This window comes from Hipposideros armiger, unplaced genomic scaffold (assembly GCF_001890085.2).
Source record: "Hipposideros armiger isolate ML-2016 unplaced genomic scaffold, ASM189008v1 scaffold_1316, whole genome shotgun sequence".
NCBI lineage: Eukaryota > Metazoa > Chordata > Mammalia > Chiroptera > Hipposideridae > Hipposideros > Hipposideros armiger.
Window position 1 is genome coordinate 211,439 of NW_017732666.1, and position 17,492 is coordinate 228,930.

The following is a 17,492-nucleotide window of genomic DNA, read 5'->3' on the forward strand; positions in this document are numbered from 1 at the left end:
CCAGCTGCCTTCTCCTTTCACTAAAAAAAGGGAGTGTCCCAGGAGCCAACTGAGGGGCTCTCCAAAGGCTAAATCTGGGATACCGTGAGCAACAAAGTAAATGATACTAATAGATCATAACCTACAGAATAAAACAAATATCCATGAGTCTAAAGTGTTATAAATAATTAAATAAATAATAAATAAATGGAGGGGGGAGAAGGAATGGCTTTTCTTATAGAATTCCAATTAATAAATGTAGAAGGAATGAAAGAGAAAATCATCTTTTGACAGATACCATATTAATAATTGTTGCAAACAAGATCACCAGGATATTTTCAGAGTCTCAAAAGTATCCCTCCACCAGACACTTAATTACAAAGCAGAAAAACAGCAACTTTACAGTGGAGAAACCTAGCAGACTCAGAAACCTAGCAGACACCACCTTAACCAAGTGATCAAGGTTAACATCACCAGCAATGAGACATATCCCAACAGGGTGCACTGACAAGGGCTGAGCGTCGCTTTTAGAGTATTTTTGCAAAAAATGCACGACATGAGGAAACTTCAGATAAACCCAAAGTGAGGGGGACATTCTACAGAGGACTAGTCAGTCCCCTTCAAAAGTGTCGAGGTCATGAAAGACAAACTATCCTCAACTGGAAGAGGTTAAAAGGACATGACAGCTGAAGGACTATGAGATCCTAGGCTGAATCCTGGACCAGAAAAGGGACATTAATAGGATAACTAGTGGAATTTTAATTAAAGTCTATGGACTAGTTAATGGTATTGTACCAGTATTAATTTCCTGGAATAGATAATTACATTAGTTATATAAGATGTTAACACTAGAGGAAGCTGGGTGAAGTGTATATGGGACTTCTTCATACTATTGTTGCAACTTAAGATTGAAATTATTTCAAAATGAAAACATTTAATTAAAAAAAGAAGTGAGTAGAAAATAACATTTGATAGTGAAGAAAAGAGTTCTCAAAAACAGTATGTATCTAATTATTCAGGAAAGGCATAGTACTACTCCAAGTTCTCCTGATCCAACAGAGTGCGTGACAATGTAGTCAAGTAGACAGACGGAGCAAAGACATAGGGCAGAAACACTGAGAAATGACAGCTGAAAGGAGAAAGTAATATTATAAAAAGGCCAGCTGCTGGAGCTGCACATGGCTCTGCAGCCTTTGGACTACGAGCTCTCTATTCACTGCGGTACATGAACTAAATGTATTGTGCAGGGGTCCACCCAAGCACAGGTTGGATGACCTTGGACAAGTTACTCTACCCCTCTGAGCCTCATCTATGAAATGAAGATGACTCCACCCATCTCTTGGGGGTTGTTGTAAGAACAAAATAATGTACACAGAAGCACACAGAGCTGTGCTTCTCATGTCGTAGGCATTCAATAAAAGGTTCGTACTCATGATCCTAATTCAGAATAAGAAAAGGCTAACCTATATTCCACAGTTTAAGAAAGTAGGGAAAGACAGAGAAAAGACCAGGTGAAGACACAGGAAGAAGGAGGACAAGCCAAGAGAGAGGTCACAAAAGAAATCAACCCTGCCGGCAACTTGATCTTGGACTTCCAGCCTCCAGAACTGTGGGCCTCATCCAATCAAATGAAAGTTGAAAGAGAAAAAGACAGAGGTGGCCCCAGGAAGAAGGAATTCTGCCTCCATCCAGATGCCTTCAGGATCCAGCTACAACATCAACTCTCCCTGGGCCTCCAGCCTGACAGCCTGCCCTATTAACTTTGGATTTGCCAGCCTCCACTGCTGTATTTCCACATCCAGAAGAGAAGTCTGAGTGGGTGAGTAGCAGGGGTGGGAGCCAAGCTCATGGACCACACACCAGCGACTCCTGCTTCCAGCCAAAAGTCATGGTAACCTGTCATGCCTCCCACATTCGTGGGGCCAGGCACGCACTCTCAGCCCCACCATGGGTAGTACCAGGAGAAGACAAAGTCTCGCATTCAGAAGCAAACCTGCCCAGGTCGCAGGCCCTGAGTGGCTCTTCTGAAGCTAAGACATCTTCCAATTGAAGCCTTTTGCTTCCTGCTGAATTCCAGTTGGTTTTCTAATATCAACCCAGTCAAGGTCAAATGGTCAAAGTGGAAAGCCAAACTCAGGGAAGCAGATTTAGAGAACTGAATGGACACTCTCACTGCCAGCTCACAGGTGTGACTCAGCGGAAATTCTGGGACAAAGAGCCTGAACTAAATATTTGCGGAAGAGAACAGAATAGATGCTCGTGGAATTGGCACTGAATGAATAAATGCTACAGCTGATGAGTGAATGAGTGAATGAATGAAAGGATCGGGCCCTTCACTCTGCTGAGCAGCTCTGAGGAAATTTATTTGAGATAAGGACTATGTGCAATCAATTAACTGGAGGATGCTTAAAAGGCAGGGTGAAAAAGGTGAAAGAATTAAGAAGTACAAATTAGTGGTTACAAAATAGTCATGGGGATGTAAAGTAAAGCACAGGGAATATAGTCAATAATATAGTAATAACTATGTATAGTGCTAGGTGGGTACTAGACTAGTCAGGGGGATCACTTCTTAAATTATATAAATGTCTGACTGCTATGCTGTACACCTGAAATTAACATAAAATAATAATAAAACAGAGAGAGAAAAAAAAAAAGAAAGTAGGAAAAGGTGTAATTCACCTTAAACATCTATCCAAAAAGGTTCAAATGAAAGCCACAGTGCCTGGAGGGGTAAATTTCAATTAGCTGAGAAAACCACTCATGTGAAATACCTCATTCCCACAAAGCAACAGATAAGGCAGGCATAGCTTTCCATGCTTAAAACCAGTAGAATCAGCTAAACATCTGAAACACAGTTCATGATGAAAGATTACCAATTTTCTTTTGTACTTTACCCAGAGAGCCTCACTACAGTGCTGTCACTTGATGCTTTTCAGTGCCTAATTAGCATCAAGCACCTTTCTAAACCTATCAAGGCCCACCACACAAAACATTTTAAGAATATTTATGCCTCAGTGGAATTGTGGGTGATTTTTTTCTTTCCGACTTCCTAAATTTTATGTAAAATAGTCATGCTAAATTATAATGGAAAATGAATAATTTATAAATTAAAAAAAAACTTGCTATGGTCAAGTTCTTGGCTAAGTCTGTCAAACAGCGTTTTTCGAACCTATCCCTCTTTTAACAATATTCACATTAACTTGATTATAAAGTGAAGTCAATATAACAGACAATTAATGCCATATGCCTATTTGGTCATTTCCTGGGATATAGTAACATGGCAACAGGGATGACAAGAAAAGCACTTACCTCTACATTATTTGCAATGTAACGGTTGTCACCCTCGACTTTGACAGAGAAGTCATAATAACCACTGGAAAACTTGACATTCATGAAGTTTAGTTCAAAAACATCCCTGTTAAGAATGAGCAGGGTTAGCAAGCACTCACATGGGGAAGTCATGAATACAACAAATGGGCTGCAAAGGGAGGCAACTCCTTGAGATGGTTCAGGCCTGCGTCACTTCTTCACTTTGGATTATAATGTGGGAAAAACTTCAAAATGATCCAAAATGACCTCTTTCAACTCTACAGTCTTTTTTTTCCCCTTTGTTTCCCCTCTCAGCTCCTAAAATCCCACCTTCCTGGGGTAGCCTTCCACAATTATATGTGAATCAGGTGAGTCTATAGTATGATCTCAATTACGTACAAGAAAAAAGAGTGAATTCTTTTCCCATTCCACTGATCATTCCTAAACATGATTTCGCTTTTTAATTTCACATATCAGCCTATATATCTTTGACTGTCTAAGAAATACATTTTCTAAAACTCAAAGTTCCTGATCCCGTTAACTTACTAATTTAACATTGAACAAAATTTCACATAAAATTGACCTTCAATTTTTAAAGACTTGACAAAACAATAATATGCAGCCATTAAAAATAAGACTGTAGAAGCATACTTAATCCTATGGCAAAAACGTTCATGACACATTGTTATAGCTAAACATAATCTTAATTCAACTTAAAAAATACAGCAAAATGTTAACAGCAGTTATCTCTAAGTGGTGGAATTACAGGTGTTTTATATTTTCTTCTTTGTGTTTTTCTGTATTTTTCCTACAATAAATACGTATTACTCATACATCAGAAAAAAAACAATAAATATTAAATTTAAAACAGGAGGGGCTGGCTGAGTGGCTCAGTTGGTTAAGAGCACGAGCTCTGAGCAACAGGGTCACCAGTTCGGTTCCCACATGGGCCAGTGAGCTACGCCCGAGCTGAGCTGCCAACAGGTGGCAGGATGGCTCAGCTGGTGAGAGCAGGTGCTCCTAACAACAAGGTTTCCAGTTGAACTCCCGTACGGGATGGTGGGCTATGCCCACCTGCAACTAAGATTGAATACGACAATTTGAGCTGAGCTGCCCTGAGCTACCAACGGGCGGCTGGATGGCGACTAGACTTGAAGCTGAGCTAGCTGTGCCCTCCACACTAAGACTGAAGGACAACAACGTGGCTGTTCTCCTTCCCCAATTCCCCAATAAAATCTTTAAAAAAAGTCATGTTTAAAAAAAAAAATTTTTTTAAACCGGCTACTTCTATAACAATGACAAGACAGAGACAACTACAGGATTTCAATGCCAGTAAGTCAAATTTACCTAACCACAGTTCAGGTAAATTTGGTTTTGTGATCTTGGTAGTATCCACACTAATCAGGGTTATATATTGGCTGCAAGCTAACTTTCCAAAACAAATATATTGGCGCCTGATCAAAAATATTATCAGGACTTACCCTACGAGAGTGAAAGAGGTCTTCTGGAGGACCGTGGCTCTGGAAGCAACAGACTTAGCATGTTCTAGTTTGACAGAGGCCTGAGTCAGAGGCTGGGACAGAACATTGGTGACCTGCAGCTGGAAATAGATTTAAAAATTATCTGTAGCCACAAAGACTGAGGGAGTACAGGATTTTGTTCTGGGTGCTTTATCCATAGGGAGGTGAACTCTGCTGGAGAAACAGCACCTCATTTTAGGAAATCTTCACTGACTAGGTGGCCTACTGTCAATCAGAGATCAAATACAGGAAAACGAATTGGGAATGAGATAGATGATAGAGTGCTAAAGTGGAGAGGATCTTCAAGATGATCTTGTCCACTGATCTCATTTTTCAGACAAAGAAACTAGAGTCCAGGGAAAGAATGGCCCCAGATCACACAGTTAAGTTCCCTTCTCTCTAATCCCTGTGCTATCCACTCTACTCAAGTATCTCAAAAAAATATATATATATTAGCAAGAGAAATACTTCAGGAAGATATGGACAATGGGGAAACTGAAGAAATGTGGATAACATTAATAACTGTCATTTGTTGAATATCAACTATTTACCAGATACCAGGCTAGGCCCTTTATACATTGGGTCGTCGGAAAACTCATGACGCATTTTTGCAACGAAAAACAGAAAAAATACGTCATGACTTTTCCAACAACCCAATATATCCTCCCATCAATCGTATGAGAGAGATACCCCAGCCTGCTAGCTTCTAAGCCAACATTTTTTCTACTCTGCTCTCTCAGCACCCTGATTCATGGTGAATTATGTTAATTAGGTTTTTGCTCACCCCAGTCTTTGCTGAGGGGATGTAGGTTGTAGGCAGGGGGAAGAGAGGCAATTCTGAAGTACAGGGCAGCTCCTCAGGAGAATATCTGCAGGGGCCACCAAAGTAATGGGACAGATGGAACTGTCCTATGTGGAACCCAGTGTTTCATAAAATGTTTAATTTCTTATGAAGATCTTAGTTTATCAGTGGTTTCCAAAAAACAGCAACAAAAGCCTCATTTGAGATGAAATCTCTCCAATTGTGCTTTTGCTCTATTCAAAGAATTAACACAAAAGACAAGTCTATGCTTACTGCTGGATGAGGAGGAGAGCCATCTATGCTATGAAGAGGCAGAAGGATACACTGCTAACCAGGGAGGACGAGGCCTGGTATTTATTTTGATAACTATAAGCACCAAAATTACTTGGGAATTTAAAAAGCTGACTTAATGTATTTAGAAAGTTTTGGTACTGAAAAATGCATTTTAGAAGCAAGATCTCTCTATCCAACTGGAGTTATGAACCCAGAAATGCAATTTTCTTGCACTGAATTTACTGAAAGCCTTCCTATTTAAAATTCTCGAGGGAAGCAAAAAAAAAAAACCAAACACACGCTTTTTTTGATAGGTTGTGAAGGGTTCTGTGACTAGTTCACCTGGTGGTTGTGTCCCCATTTCTAGGCTATGGGAAATGAGCCTTGCTCTATATTAATGGGTATGTCCTCATGGGGTGACAATGGGATGTAAAGCAGTCTGTGACTTCTGAAAGCCCTACACTGGAAACGACCGTCAGGGTGACACACTGGGGCACAGAGGTCATACCCGCAGGATGGCCTGTTCATGAGTGTCGGAAGGAGAGCCCTCAGACACAACCACAACTGGCACATGGTAGCGATTCTGGGAGAGTGCCGTGGCAGCAGAGGCCACACTGAAGGCTTCTGAGAGCGAGTCAAAGTTCTTCTTGCTGAAGATGGCATTCATGAGCTGGATGACCTGATCCTGAAAGACAAGGAAACACAGCTGGAGACCTTCCTCCATCGAGAAGGTGGGAGAGCCTCCCTAAGGCCTGGCTCAAGTCATTCCTTATCTGTGTCTAAGTGTTCACATGGGAGCTCTGTTAGCCATTAATCCAAGTTGGTAGAGGAGGAAAAAAGCAAATATTCTGCATTTAAGCTTAAAACTTGGATTTGGTTGTTTTTTTCCTCCCATCTTCCAATACACATTGAAATTCATGCATTTATTTGTCAATCATTTATTGAACGCTTACTATGCAAATGCAAGGTACTTCTAGGTCACTACTGAGATATGAAAGTATTTTATAAAATACATAGACCAGGAACCATTTGTTCAATACACATGCCAGGCACTGATAGGTGCTTTACATGTATTAACACAAATCTTGATACAAACCCTGAAAAGACGGATATTATCAACGTTTTTCAAATGAGGAAACTGAGGCTTAAGAACGCTAAGTAACTTCAACTAGTTATGACAGAAAGAAAAAAACAACCAAAAAAAGCAAGTTCAAATTTCACATGTAGGTCTGTTTGTCTCCAAAGCCCTTCCACAATAAAATGCATTCTTTCCAGGTTCCCTTCACCCTCCCAGTTAAACTACCTACCCTCCCAGCCCACCTCTAAGCAGTACATTGGGGCTAAGTCTGTATTTACAAGACAAAACCTTACAGCCAAAATGTACATTACAAAGAAACTAAAATAACTCTCCATTAAGAACTAATGGGCTGCTTAAAGGAGAACACTGAAAGCAATTTTTTTTAAAAAGTAGAACCTAAAAGGCACTATTAAAATTCTGGAGGTTGTTCGCTTAGGAGGAAACATTTTCCACTTCAATCAGTTTTGTTTTTGAAAATCTACCATCTAACAAAAAAGCTCCCTTGTTCCTGACAGTGTTATTCACAGTCGACATGAAATAATTTTCTTTAATTGTACCAATTACATTTTTCCATCACTAGGCTGTTGACATCAGAATGGTTATGTCAAAAACAGTGACATCCAAATTACTCCAGCCAAATACCTGTTTAGTAGAAGCTTGGGAATAAAGTAAGAAAAAGTTTAAGTTGTATATGAAGAATATGGCCAATTTATCCACTGTATTGTGTATAAAAGAGTCCCTAAATGATTTGTATCCAGAGACCCACATTCCCGCAGTTTAACCCGAAACAGAAATCAAAAGAGTGTATCTCTAGACCTCCTACACTTAGGATGAAGGAAAAGACAAAATAGGAATGCAAATACATGAAAAAATTATTAGATCATATCCTCCGTAGAAAATATGAAATTAATTCAAATTATCCAAGACAGATAATTATTTACTGCTTATTGAAGAAACTCAGCACAGAATTCGTAATGCAGAAAAGAAATGAAAGTTCTAATTAGAATCCAAGGCTCGCCTCTTAAAATCAAGACAACAGCAGCTTGTATGTTAAGTCCTTTAGATTAAGGGCTGGTAGCCATCTCACAAACAAGAGGTACAAAGAGGGTCCTACTCAAGAGGCTTCCCACACACATTCCAACTAAAGGTTTTTTCAGGTTAACAAGCTCCTCTTGAAAAAGAAAAAGCAAAAAAAAAAATTAACTCTTGGTGGATGTCCGGTAGACACACATGCCTCTCAGTGAACTATGTCAATCAGTAAAGATTAGCGAAGATTTGGCTACTGCTGAGTTTGAGGCGGGAGGGAGAACAGGAATTTTGAAGTATAGGGCACTTCTCAAGAGAAAGAGGATTTGCATGGGCTACCAATGTGGGAAACATTCATGAGACAAGCAGTAAGGGGTTATCAGAAAAGGGAGGAGAAACAAGGGTAATACACTTGGCCTTCTTGTCACTACCTCGCAACATGTTCGTATCCCATTTAAAAAGCAAGCGTAACAATTTATTTACGTGTCTACCCCACTGGCAACCAGTTTCTTGAGGACAGGGATTCCATCTTTCAATCTCTCATTCTCAACGCCTAACCCAAGGCATTGGGGGACTACATCCAAGGCTAACTGAACAGCCTTCTCTGATAAAAGCTGTCCTTAGCAGATAAAGCCAACAACCCCTTTGGGATGCACGCCTGAGAATTATTAGACAGGCACCTCCTTAATGGATGGCTCAGTCCCCACATGGTCCATGAGCTTGTAGGTGGCAGCCACAAATAACGCCGTCGTTTCCAATCCTTCTTCAAACTGGAGGTACACACCTCCCAGTTCGTCCAGGCGGGCAACAAGGTCCTGGCATAACAAAACGGAAGCATTTGGGAAGTCAGGTGAGAACAGAAATGAGATGCACAAACCACTGCCACCCAAGTGCAGACTGTTTCGAGAAACCTCACTCTCAATCTGGAGACCATCTCAGTCACTTAGCATTTCCCCCAAAAAGGTGCTTAGACAGAGAGCAGAGTATATAGTACAGGCATTTGACGAGAACAGTATCTGCTGCAGCTCTTCCAGTGCTCCTTCCCTGACCCTTTGTACTCAGACCCAAGCCCAGGAGTCATGGCACTGAGGCTGCTCTGGGCAGGAGGCCAGTGGGCCAGGCCGCAGTGCGCCCAGGAAGCATCGTGGCACAGACGGATTCCACAGCCATCCATTTGGATACAATCTACAGAGCAGAGTGTTTCTCTTTCTTACTCAATGCTCTAAGGATGAAGAGAGTCAGACTGCTCTCCTGGGCAACAGGATGAGGCAGCTAATGTGCCTGTGGGGCATCCAGTGATGGCACTGTCAGGACTGCCTGTCATCACTGGCAATGCCATCCTGAGTAGGCTCTGAGTAGCAGAAGGTCCTGTGCAATGGAAAGGATGAAAAAAATAAAACCCCAGTGACCACCTGCTGAGCACCTCTTATATACTAGGCACTTTAGAACCTCACTTGTTCCTACAACCCCCATAAAAGGAAATTGAGGATCAGACATTAAGTCATTTGCCTGAGATTAAGTAGTAAGTGGCAGAAAAAAATATTTGAATATCAGATTTTCTGGGCTCTGAAATCTGTAGACTATGAGACAATACCTACAGAAGGCTGGAAAAGTAGTTCGTTGCCTAACTGATGGTATAACTATACTACCCTAAGGAGTACTGCCCAGGACATACTGCTGTGATACAAACAACATAAGTGTGCCACGGATATGAAAAGAAATGTAACTTGCTGTAACAAATCATGCATGTCTGTGGGCAAGGCTCTTCTAAAGGGTTTCAAAGACAGAAGCTGGGAAAGTTCTTTGGCAAAATAAATTCACACCTCAATCTCCTCCACGATGCTTCTCAGGTCAGCCTGCTGGGACAGGTGGGATGCCGTCTGCAGAGCCTGGACCGTGCTGGAAGGTAAAGAGTAGAACCCTAATGAATGACAAGCCTCCTTTGTCCACTTGTCCCTCCCTGTATTGGGGCACCTTTACAAATGTCCCACTCTTATTTTTCCCAAGTCTGAAATAGTCTCAACCTTTAAGGAACTTATTTACAGTCTCATTGGGAAAGATGTGACAAAGACCATTACATTACAAAGATCATTACAGTGAGAGAGGGCAATCTGGACAACAGGACCCTTAAGAAGTACTGTGGGCACAGAGAAGGGAGGGAGCACAGGTTCACCCCCCTCTGAAAATCGGTTTTATTCCTAATGGCATCACATATAGCATACTGACACTAGGTTTCAAAGAGAGAAACTTAGGGAGAACAGGATTCATTTTGACTAAGATCTATCTGACAGACGTTGACTGCCTTTTAATTTTCTACTTTTCTTACTCCAAGACCCAAGAAATATGGTAGAATCTACATATGTAGATTGCTGGGTAGAATTTGGAACAACTTTCCGAAACCAGATTAATGCAATACAAGGAAGCGTTCAGTAATCATGAGTTAAATGGCTAAGGCTTGTGCTACCATCATCCTGCTGGGAGACATGAAAGTCACTCCTCCTTCAGGCATTAAATAAGATGAAAGGAACAGAAGATCTGGTTCCCAAACCAGGGCCTATTCTCTCTTTTTCTTTTCCTACCATTTATTTCTGATTATAAAAGTAGCTTATTTGTCAAAAATTCAAACAACACATTCTAAAGAAGAAAATTAAAATTCCTGTAACACCTACCCCTAAAGGATAACTACTCTCCAATTTTATTTATGTATGTACGTATGTATGTTTATTGGAGAACTGTTTTTTTTCCAGGACCCATCAGCTCCAAGTGAAGTAGTTGTTTCAATCTACAATAGTTGTGAAGGGCGCAGCTCACTGGCCCATGTGGGAATTGAACCGGCAACCTTGGTGTGGTGAGCACTGCGCTCTAACCACCTGAGCTAACCGGTCATTCCTCAAATTTATTTTTAACTTAATCATATATTGTATACATCTTTCCATTCTTATTAACAATGACATAGCACTGCACTGCTTAGATGTACCATAATTTACTCAATCTCCAATTTATAAACATTAAATGTTTACTAGGTCATACAATACTGTAACTGATTTTATATATATATATATTATAATTCATTTTATATATATACTTTTTACATGTTTTTAATTTATTGAAATGATATCCCCAGAACAAAACCAGCCATTTGAAAGTGAACCATTCAGTGGTATTTAGTATATTTCACAATGTGCAATTACCACTTCCATCTAGTTCCAAAATATTCCCATCAGTCCAAAATAGAACCCTATACCCGTTAAGCAGTTTCTTCCCATTTCTTCCTTCCCCCAGCCCCTGGCAACCACCGATCTACATTCTGTGTCTATGGATTTCCCTATTCTGGGTATTCCATATAAGTGCACTCATGCAATATGTGACCTTTTGTGTCTAGCTGCTTTCACTTAGCATGTTTTCAAGGTTCATCCAGGTTATACCAAGTATCAGTACGTCATTATTTTTTATGCCTCATTCATATATTTTTACCCACTTATGAGTGTATTTCTGTAAGATAAACTTTTTAAGGTAGAATGTGGTAGGTATATGCACATAAGATTTTTTTATTAGATTCTCTTCTATTAATGGAAGTAAGTTGGAAAATGTAAACGGTGCTTTTCTAGGTGGAATGGAGAAAGCTGAGGACCCCTGGTGGTAGAGCCAGCTGCTGCTCAACCTTAGAAAGGTTCCCTAATTCCCAAGAGAGGGCTGGGCTTTTGTGTCAAACCACCATTTAGTAAGTCACTGTATTGGGGAATGTAGAGTGAGAATTTGTCTGCCTTTATCGAGATCATAACAATTTGGATTCCCTCCATGGAAAACTAATTCCATTAAGATGACAAGTTGGGAAAACAGAGGAGTCACAATTCACGGACAGAGAAGCCCCAGAGTATTCAACGACTCCTGTGGGATGCTTGTTGGTATAATGCACTTGAGAAAATGAAGCCTGAATTTCCAAACAAAATAAAAACCCCACATCTGCCCATGATAAATGCTGAGCCCAGATAAGGCTGCTAGGATACCCTAGAAAGAACTTTTCAATTAAGATATCGTTTTTCTCTTCTTTGGAACAAGTGTATGTCATGTTGGTAACAACCTCAGAAGTTTCTAGAATGAAATTAATCCACTTAGCATTTGAAAAGTTTTGCCAACGGCTTTAATTCCTTATTCCCCAGCCAGCAATTTCTTTCCCTCTGGAGTACTGTATTCAAACACTAAGAAAGCAGATTCTTTCTTGCTAAAATACAGCAAATGACTCAAAGAAATTCGGTTATGAAGAGACCACAATGGCACTTTTTCAGATGGTTCATTCAACCCTACAAATAATTTTTTCCCATTCTAGACAAGTTTATGAACATTCATTTCCTAGAATCGGCCCACTTAAATGCAGAAGGTCCATTTTGAAGAGTCCTAATTTCTATCACATTTCCTTAAATAGGGCAAATTAGTAATAACATTATATAAGGCATCCTGCAAGTCTGATCTTCACAATAATCCTGTGAGACAGAGATCACTCTCTCTGTTTTACATATGAAAACACTGAAGTTTAGGGATTTCAACAGCCTGCTCATGGTCAGGGGTATTAAGTGCAAGGGTCTGAATTTGAACACAGTTCTATCTAATCTCTTTCTACCTGTACGCTTTCTACAAGAGAGCAGAAACACAAAAGTATAGTTTCAGCCTTTATTAACTCTTTGTTGGACACCTACCACGTGTGAGACTCTATGAGTACTGCAAATAAAGAAGTTTACAATCTAACATAGAAATAACTACAATACAACCAAGGAGGCAACCAGCTCTCTAAGAAATGGACCGAAGAAGGAAGTGCTCTAGAAGAGAAGGAACTCCCTTTGTGGCATGCCCCCTAAGAAGCCAGGCACTGCAGTGGGCTCTTCACATGTATTATTTCACCTAATCCTGACATCTGTCCTATGATGCAAGGATTATTGGTCTCATTTTAAATATGAGGCTCAGAGAGGTCAGTAACTTGCCCAAGTCACAAAGCAAGGAGGGAACTGAACTGGTGCTCAAACCCAAGCCTAACTGATTCCAAAATGGATGGACTTTCTTTGTACTTTTTCCTGTTCTGGGGTTTTGTCGAGGGAGATTTTCCTTTTTGCTCGGAGGGAAATGGAAACATTTTTCTATGGAAGGCAGCATCAGAGTGAGGCACTGACAGTGATATCACGACATGAGATGGTGGTGATGGAGGCGGCATTCCACAAGGGATTACGAGAAGAGATCAAAATAACGTAATCTGAAACCAAAGGACCACAAGGGCCAAGCACTGGGGAAAGTGTGTATAAAACATCAGCCCTGGGAAAAGTATCAGCCTCCAAGTCACTGATTACTGGCCTTGTCAATGAGTAGGGTATGACAGTGACAGAGAAAACATCCACTGACTATGAATACACCCCTTAACAAAGCTTCAAATTTAGAAACATTTTGGTTCTTACAAAAAAGAAAAAAACCCAACCCCCCCAAAAAAGAAAAAAAAAATACACCCCCTACCCCCCATAAAACAACAACAACAAAAACCTTGGGAAACAACTGAACTATTCTGCAATAAGGAATTTGTGTCATCAACCGCTTGCTAAACAGTTAACAGGAGTCCAGGTGCTCTACTCTCTTTCAGGGGTTGCAATTAGGGGGACACAGAAAACAAAAAGTACATATACTGTTTTAAATAAGGAGTTCCGGTGTTTAAAAAAACTACACATACTATCGCCTTTAAGTTTAGTAAATGTTCTTAGGTCCGTTACAACATTTAAATTTATAATAAACAGGGACGCTGCTCTGCGTTCCTTTCCTGTACGGTGCCTCTGCTTCGCTGAAGCCTTTTGCAGAGTAGCAGAATCTGAGTTCAAGAATACTCTCCCCTCTGAGCATCCTCCTCTCACACCAGGTTCTGTCTCTCACAACTTCAAGGAACACCTGACACATAGGAGGTGCCCAGAAAATATTTGCTGAACCAATGGATGAACCCTCTCAGGGTGGTACCCGACACAAATGACGCCTGAGAAGTACTGGAGATGATGACTCACGCTAGCACCGTCTCTTCCTTGCTGAGGCGAGCAGTAAGGGCGCTGAGTGCTTCTTGGGAAGCCAAGGGAAGGCCAAGGCCGCTCAGGGCTGCCACAGCGTGGTAGATCTGGGTAACAGATGAGTCTTCACTGACAGCGGCCAGAAGCAGATCTTTGGTCTCATTTGAAATAGAAATCTAAGAAAGGGTTGGCAGACACAGCGTTTTAGAACAGGAGCTGGCAATCTGTGGTAGGCATCCCAAAGATGGCACGCAAAGCAGCTGCCGAAGTCATACTACCTGGCTGGCATCTGATCGCTCCCCCTCAACTTCTCAGACATCAGAATTAAATGTTTTGAAAACCTTAACACAACACGTGAAAAGATTCTGGCAAGTCACTTGTCTACTTACATGGTTCTCCTATATTCAATAAAATGGATTTCCAGGAATCTCGCATGGGGTATTTTTTCTTTACTTTGAACATTTTTAAATGTTAAAGAGACACAGAAGGAAAAATGGAGACTTCCCAGGAGAGAGGCAACTATAGAGAAGAGTTACTTAAATCCACGGAAAGGGAAAACTCAGAGGGAAAATAAATTATACTTCTTTAAAAAAAAAATTTTTTTTTTGCAAGAACTGAATTCCCACCATCACTAATGGGTTTTTATTGTTAAAAACAAAAAATCTGACATGACCCCCTCCCTCTTTAAAACTATCCAGTTTAAGGTAAATATATATGCAGGAAGCTGAACTCACCTCACACCCTGAGAGGGCCTGGCTGGACTGGGCAGCGTAGAAAAGGGAATCCACGTTGCTGGGATCAAGGTTTGATTTAATGAAGGTGCATGCTTTCTAAATGAGGGGAAAAGTCAATGGTAAGTGATTGGGAAAAGTATCCAAGTGTTTTGGATGACAAATAAAATTCTAAGCAATCTATGATGGCTTAAAGTATGAGCTGCACAAAATTTCATTTTACAAGCAGTTGTTTTCCATAGGACACTGTATTACCCAAAATTGCTGATTTCAAAGAAGGAGCGACAAACCTGAAGGAACTCTAGGCCTTCTGAATCCTAGAAAGGAAGGAAAGAAACCACTGCCACCGATCACCTGTTCTAGTTATGACCTGTGCTGAGTGTTTATGATGCTCTTCCATTTAATGAATATAAGGACCCTGTGGTAGGTAGTATCATCCCCATTTAACAGAATAAGAAACTGAGGCTTGGAGTTGGTAAATAACCCGATGACAGTGACAAAACTAATGAAGTGGCAGAGTGGCTCCTTTGATTCCAACTGTACTGGGATCTCCGCTTTGATGTCTGCAAAGCTAAGCCAGGTTGAACACAGCTAAAATAAGCTTGAAATCTTTGACTTCTTCACCTTGATTTTCCAGCTCATGCGCAGGCATCACCGTGCACTCAATTACCTCAGGCAGAAACCTGGGACTCCTTGACTTTTTCTTTAGCCTCCATGCCTAGCGAGTCTACCTCCCTTTCATTTCCCAAACCCAATCCCCACCCTCTAGTTCTCTCATTGCCTTATTTCAGGTCCTTGCCATTTCTCACCAAGATTGTCCCAATGATCTCCTAACGGGTCCCAAGCCAGGCTGCTTCAAGAGTGGTCTTTACAAAATACAAAGGTGACCATCTTCCTTTGCTTTTAAAACCTTTAGGTGGTTCCTTACTATCCTCAACATGGCCCAAAGTTTCTGACACAGCATAACATGCCCTCACGGCTGACCCTCATTCTCTGTGCCAGCTTCGGCACACCTCCACCTCCAAAATCTTACCCTCCGGCCCACTGCAGCTCCCAAGATATACTATGCTCTCGCCCTTTATGGTTTTTGACTCTGCCACTCCCTCTGCCAGGAGCACTTCTCTCTCGTGCTTCTTGTCTACCAAACCCAGCCCCGTCTTCATCTCTGCTCGGACGTCACTTCTAATGACTCCAGAAAGCCTTCGGTGACATTCATCCCAGGACAGGCCAGTCGCCCTCCCTCCTGAGTGCTCCCCCAAAGCACTTACCACACTGTACTAACCCCCCCCTCCCCACACACACACAGTGACTAGTTACCTGAGAGCAGAAACTTGAATCCCCATCACACTGCCTGGCACAGCGGAGGCACATAATAAAACCTGTGCTATTTCTACTATATCAAACTCCAAGAAATATTATTTAATAGTTAGTTATGTCGCTAAAAATTTTGGCTGAGGTAACATAAAATTCTGCTATTCAAAATGAAATGGTAATAAAAATAGTTAAAAGTGGGTGCTTGCAGGGAGTAGGCCAGGGAGTAAGGCAAGGTGGGCCATGCGATGGACTGCTGCTTTTCACTAACAGCTGTTCTGTATTACCTGATATTTTACTGTGTGCGTGTGCTACTTCAACCAAAACACTTACACTGCACAAATTAGGGATCTGAAGAAAATCTATTCAAGGCGTCCTTTCCATAGAATGTGAGTAAGTTATGCTTTGTCGCCATCTGGTGTTTAACAGTGGAACAACAGCACCCAAGGCCCCAAACAACGATTACGGTCGGTCACTGCCACTTTTCAAGCCCTGTTCCAAGTTCTTTATGTGCATTTCTTATTCAATAAGAGGACCTATGCATTATTGGGTCCCCTTACTATTTTAAGTTTAAAGAAAAGAAGACAGGCCTTAGAGAGGCAAAGTAACTTATCTAAGGTCACTCAGCTCTTCATGGAGGAGCCGAAATTAAACCCAGGCTGCCTGGCTCCAGAGTCTTAGCTACACAAACTCCATCTCTCAAGGGACCACTAAAACTGATCTGATCTGCAGTAAAACCAACATCATGCCTGCTCTAATTCTGTGCACAGACAAATCAAGGTAAACAGGACGAATGGTCAGTGGCTCCAAAGCTCACGACGTCGACGGCATGGTTTTACAGCAGCAGAAGTGGGAGAAAACCTCACAAAAAAACACTCTGGACTCAGTAAGCCCACCCAGGGCTGAGGTTTCAGCCGGCCACTTTCAGGGGATTTGTAACTCCGACTCCAGCCGCCCTCTCATGTCCCAACTGCAGGCTGAAAATCACCCCCTACATGCCCACTCCTTATCTGCACCCTCCAACTTTCTGTGCCCTGTGTTAATACTCCCATTATCTAAACATCCTCCTGAGCAAAAAATACCGGTGCTTTCCTCTACCCGCCCTTCCCTACAACTCCTTACACTGAATCGGGAACCACGTCCTGTAGAAGACAGTAAACGCACTCTCATCGCCCTTGCTCTCTCCGTTTCCTCCATTTAGCAGCTCCCAACTACTCGTTTCCTCTTAGACCCTGCTTTGTAATCTTGCCAGACCTGTTACTGTGCGACGTTTTGAAGGACCCCCACACCAGGTCCTTCATAACTGGGCTCCCTTTTCCCATGTGCACTATTTTTCTTTGAGGCTCCTAGACAGAGTCACTTTTATTGAGAACTACAGTTTAGGGTCCCATGTGCACTTCTTACCACACACCTCTGCTCCAGCTGCTCTGGACA

The 17,492-nt window shown here is 41.5% G+C and overlaps 1 protein-coding gene across 2 annotated transcripts in view; it reads right to left on the reverse strand.

Moving 5' to 3' along the window:
- Positions 1-17,492, reverse strand: part of RPN2 (ribophorin II) — a 52,479-nt gene that overhangs the window by 24,304 nt on the left and 10,683 nt on the right. For both annotated transcript variants that reach the window (XM_019633458.1, XM_019633457.1), the window contains exons 3-9: positions 14,751-14,846; positions 14,017-14,192; positions 9,811-9,886; positions 8,668-8,802; positions 6,392-6,568; positions 4,770-4,888; positions 3,289-3,394 (exon numbers count right to left, since the gene is read on the reverse strand). In XM_019633458.1, coding sequence (XP_019489003.1) covers positions 3,289-3,394; positions 4,770-4,888; positions 6,392-6,568; positions 8,668-8,802; positions 9,811-9,886; positions 14,017-14,192; positions 14,751-14,846 — 885 coding nt within the window. The remainder of the gene's footprint in view (positions 1-3,288; positions 3,395-4,769; positions 4,889-6,391; positions 6,569-8,667; positions 8,803-9,810; positions 9,887-14,016; positions 14,193-14,750; positions 14,847-17,492) is intronic.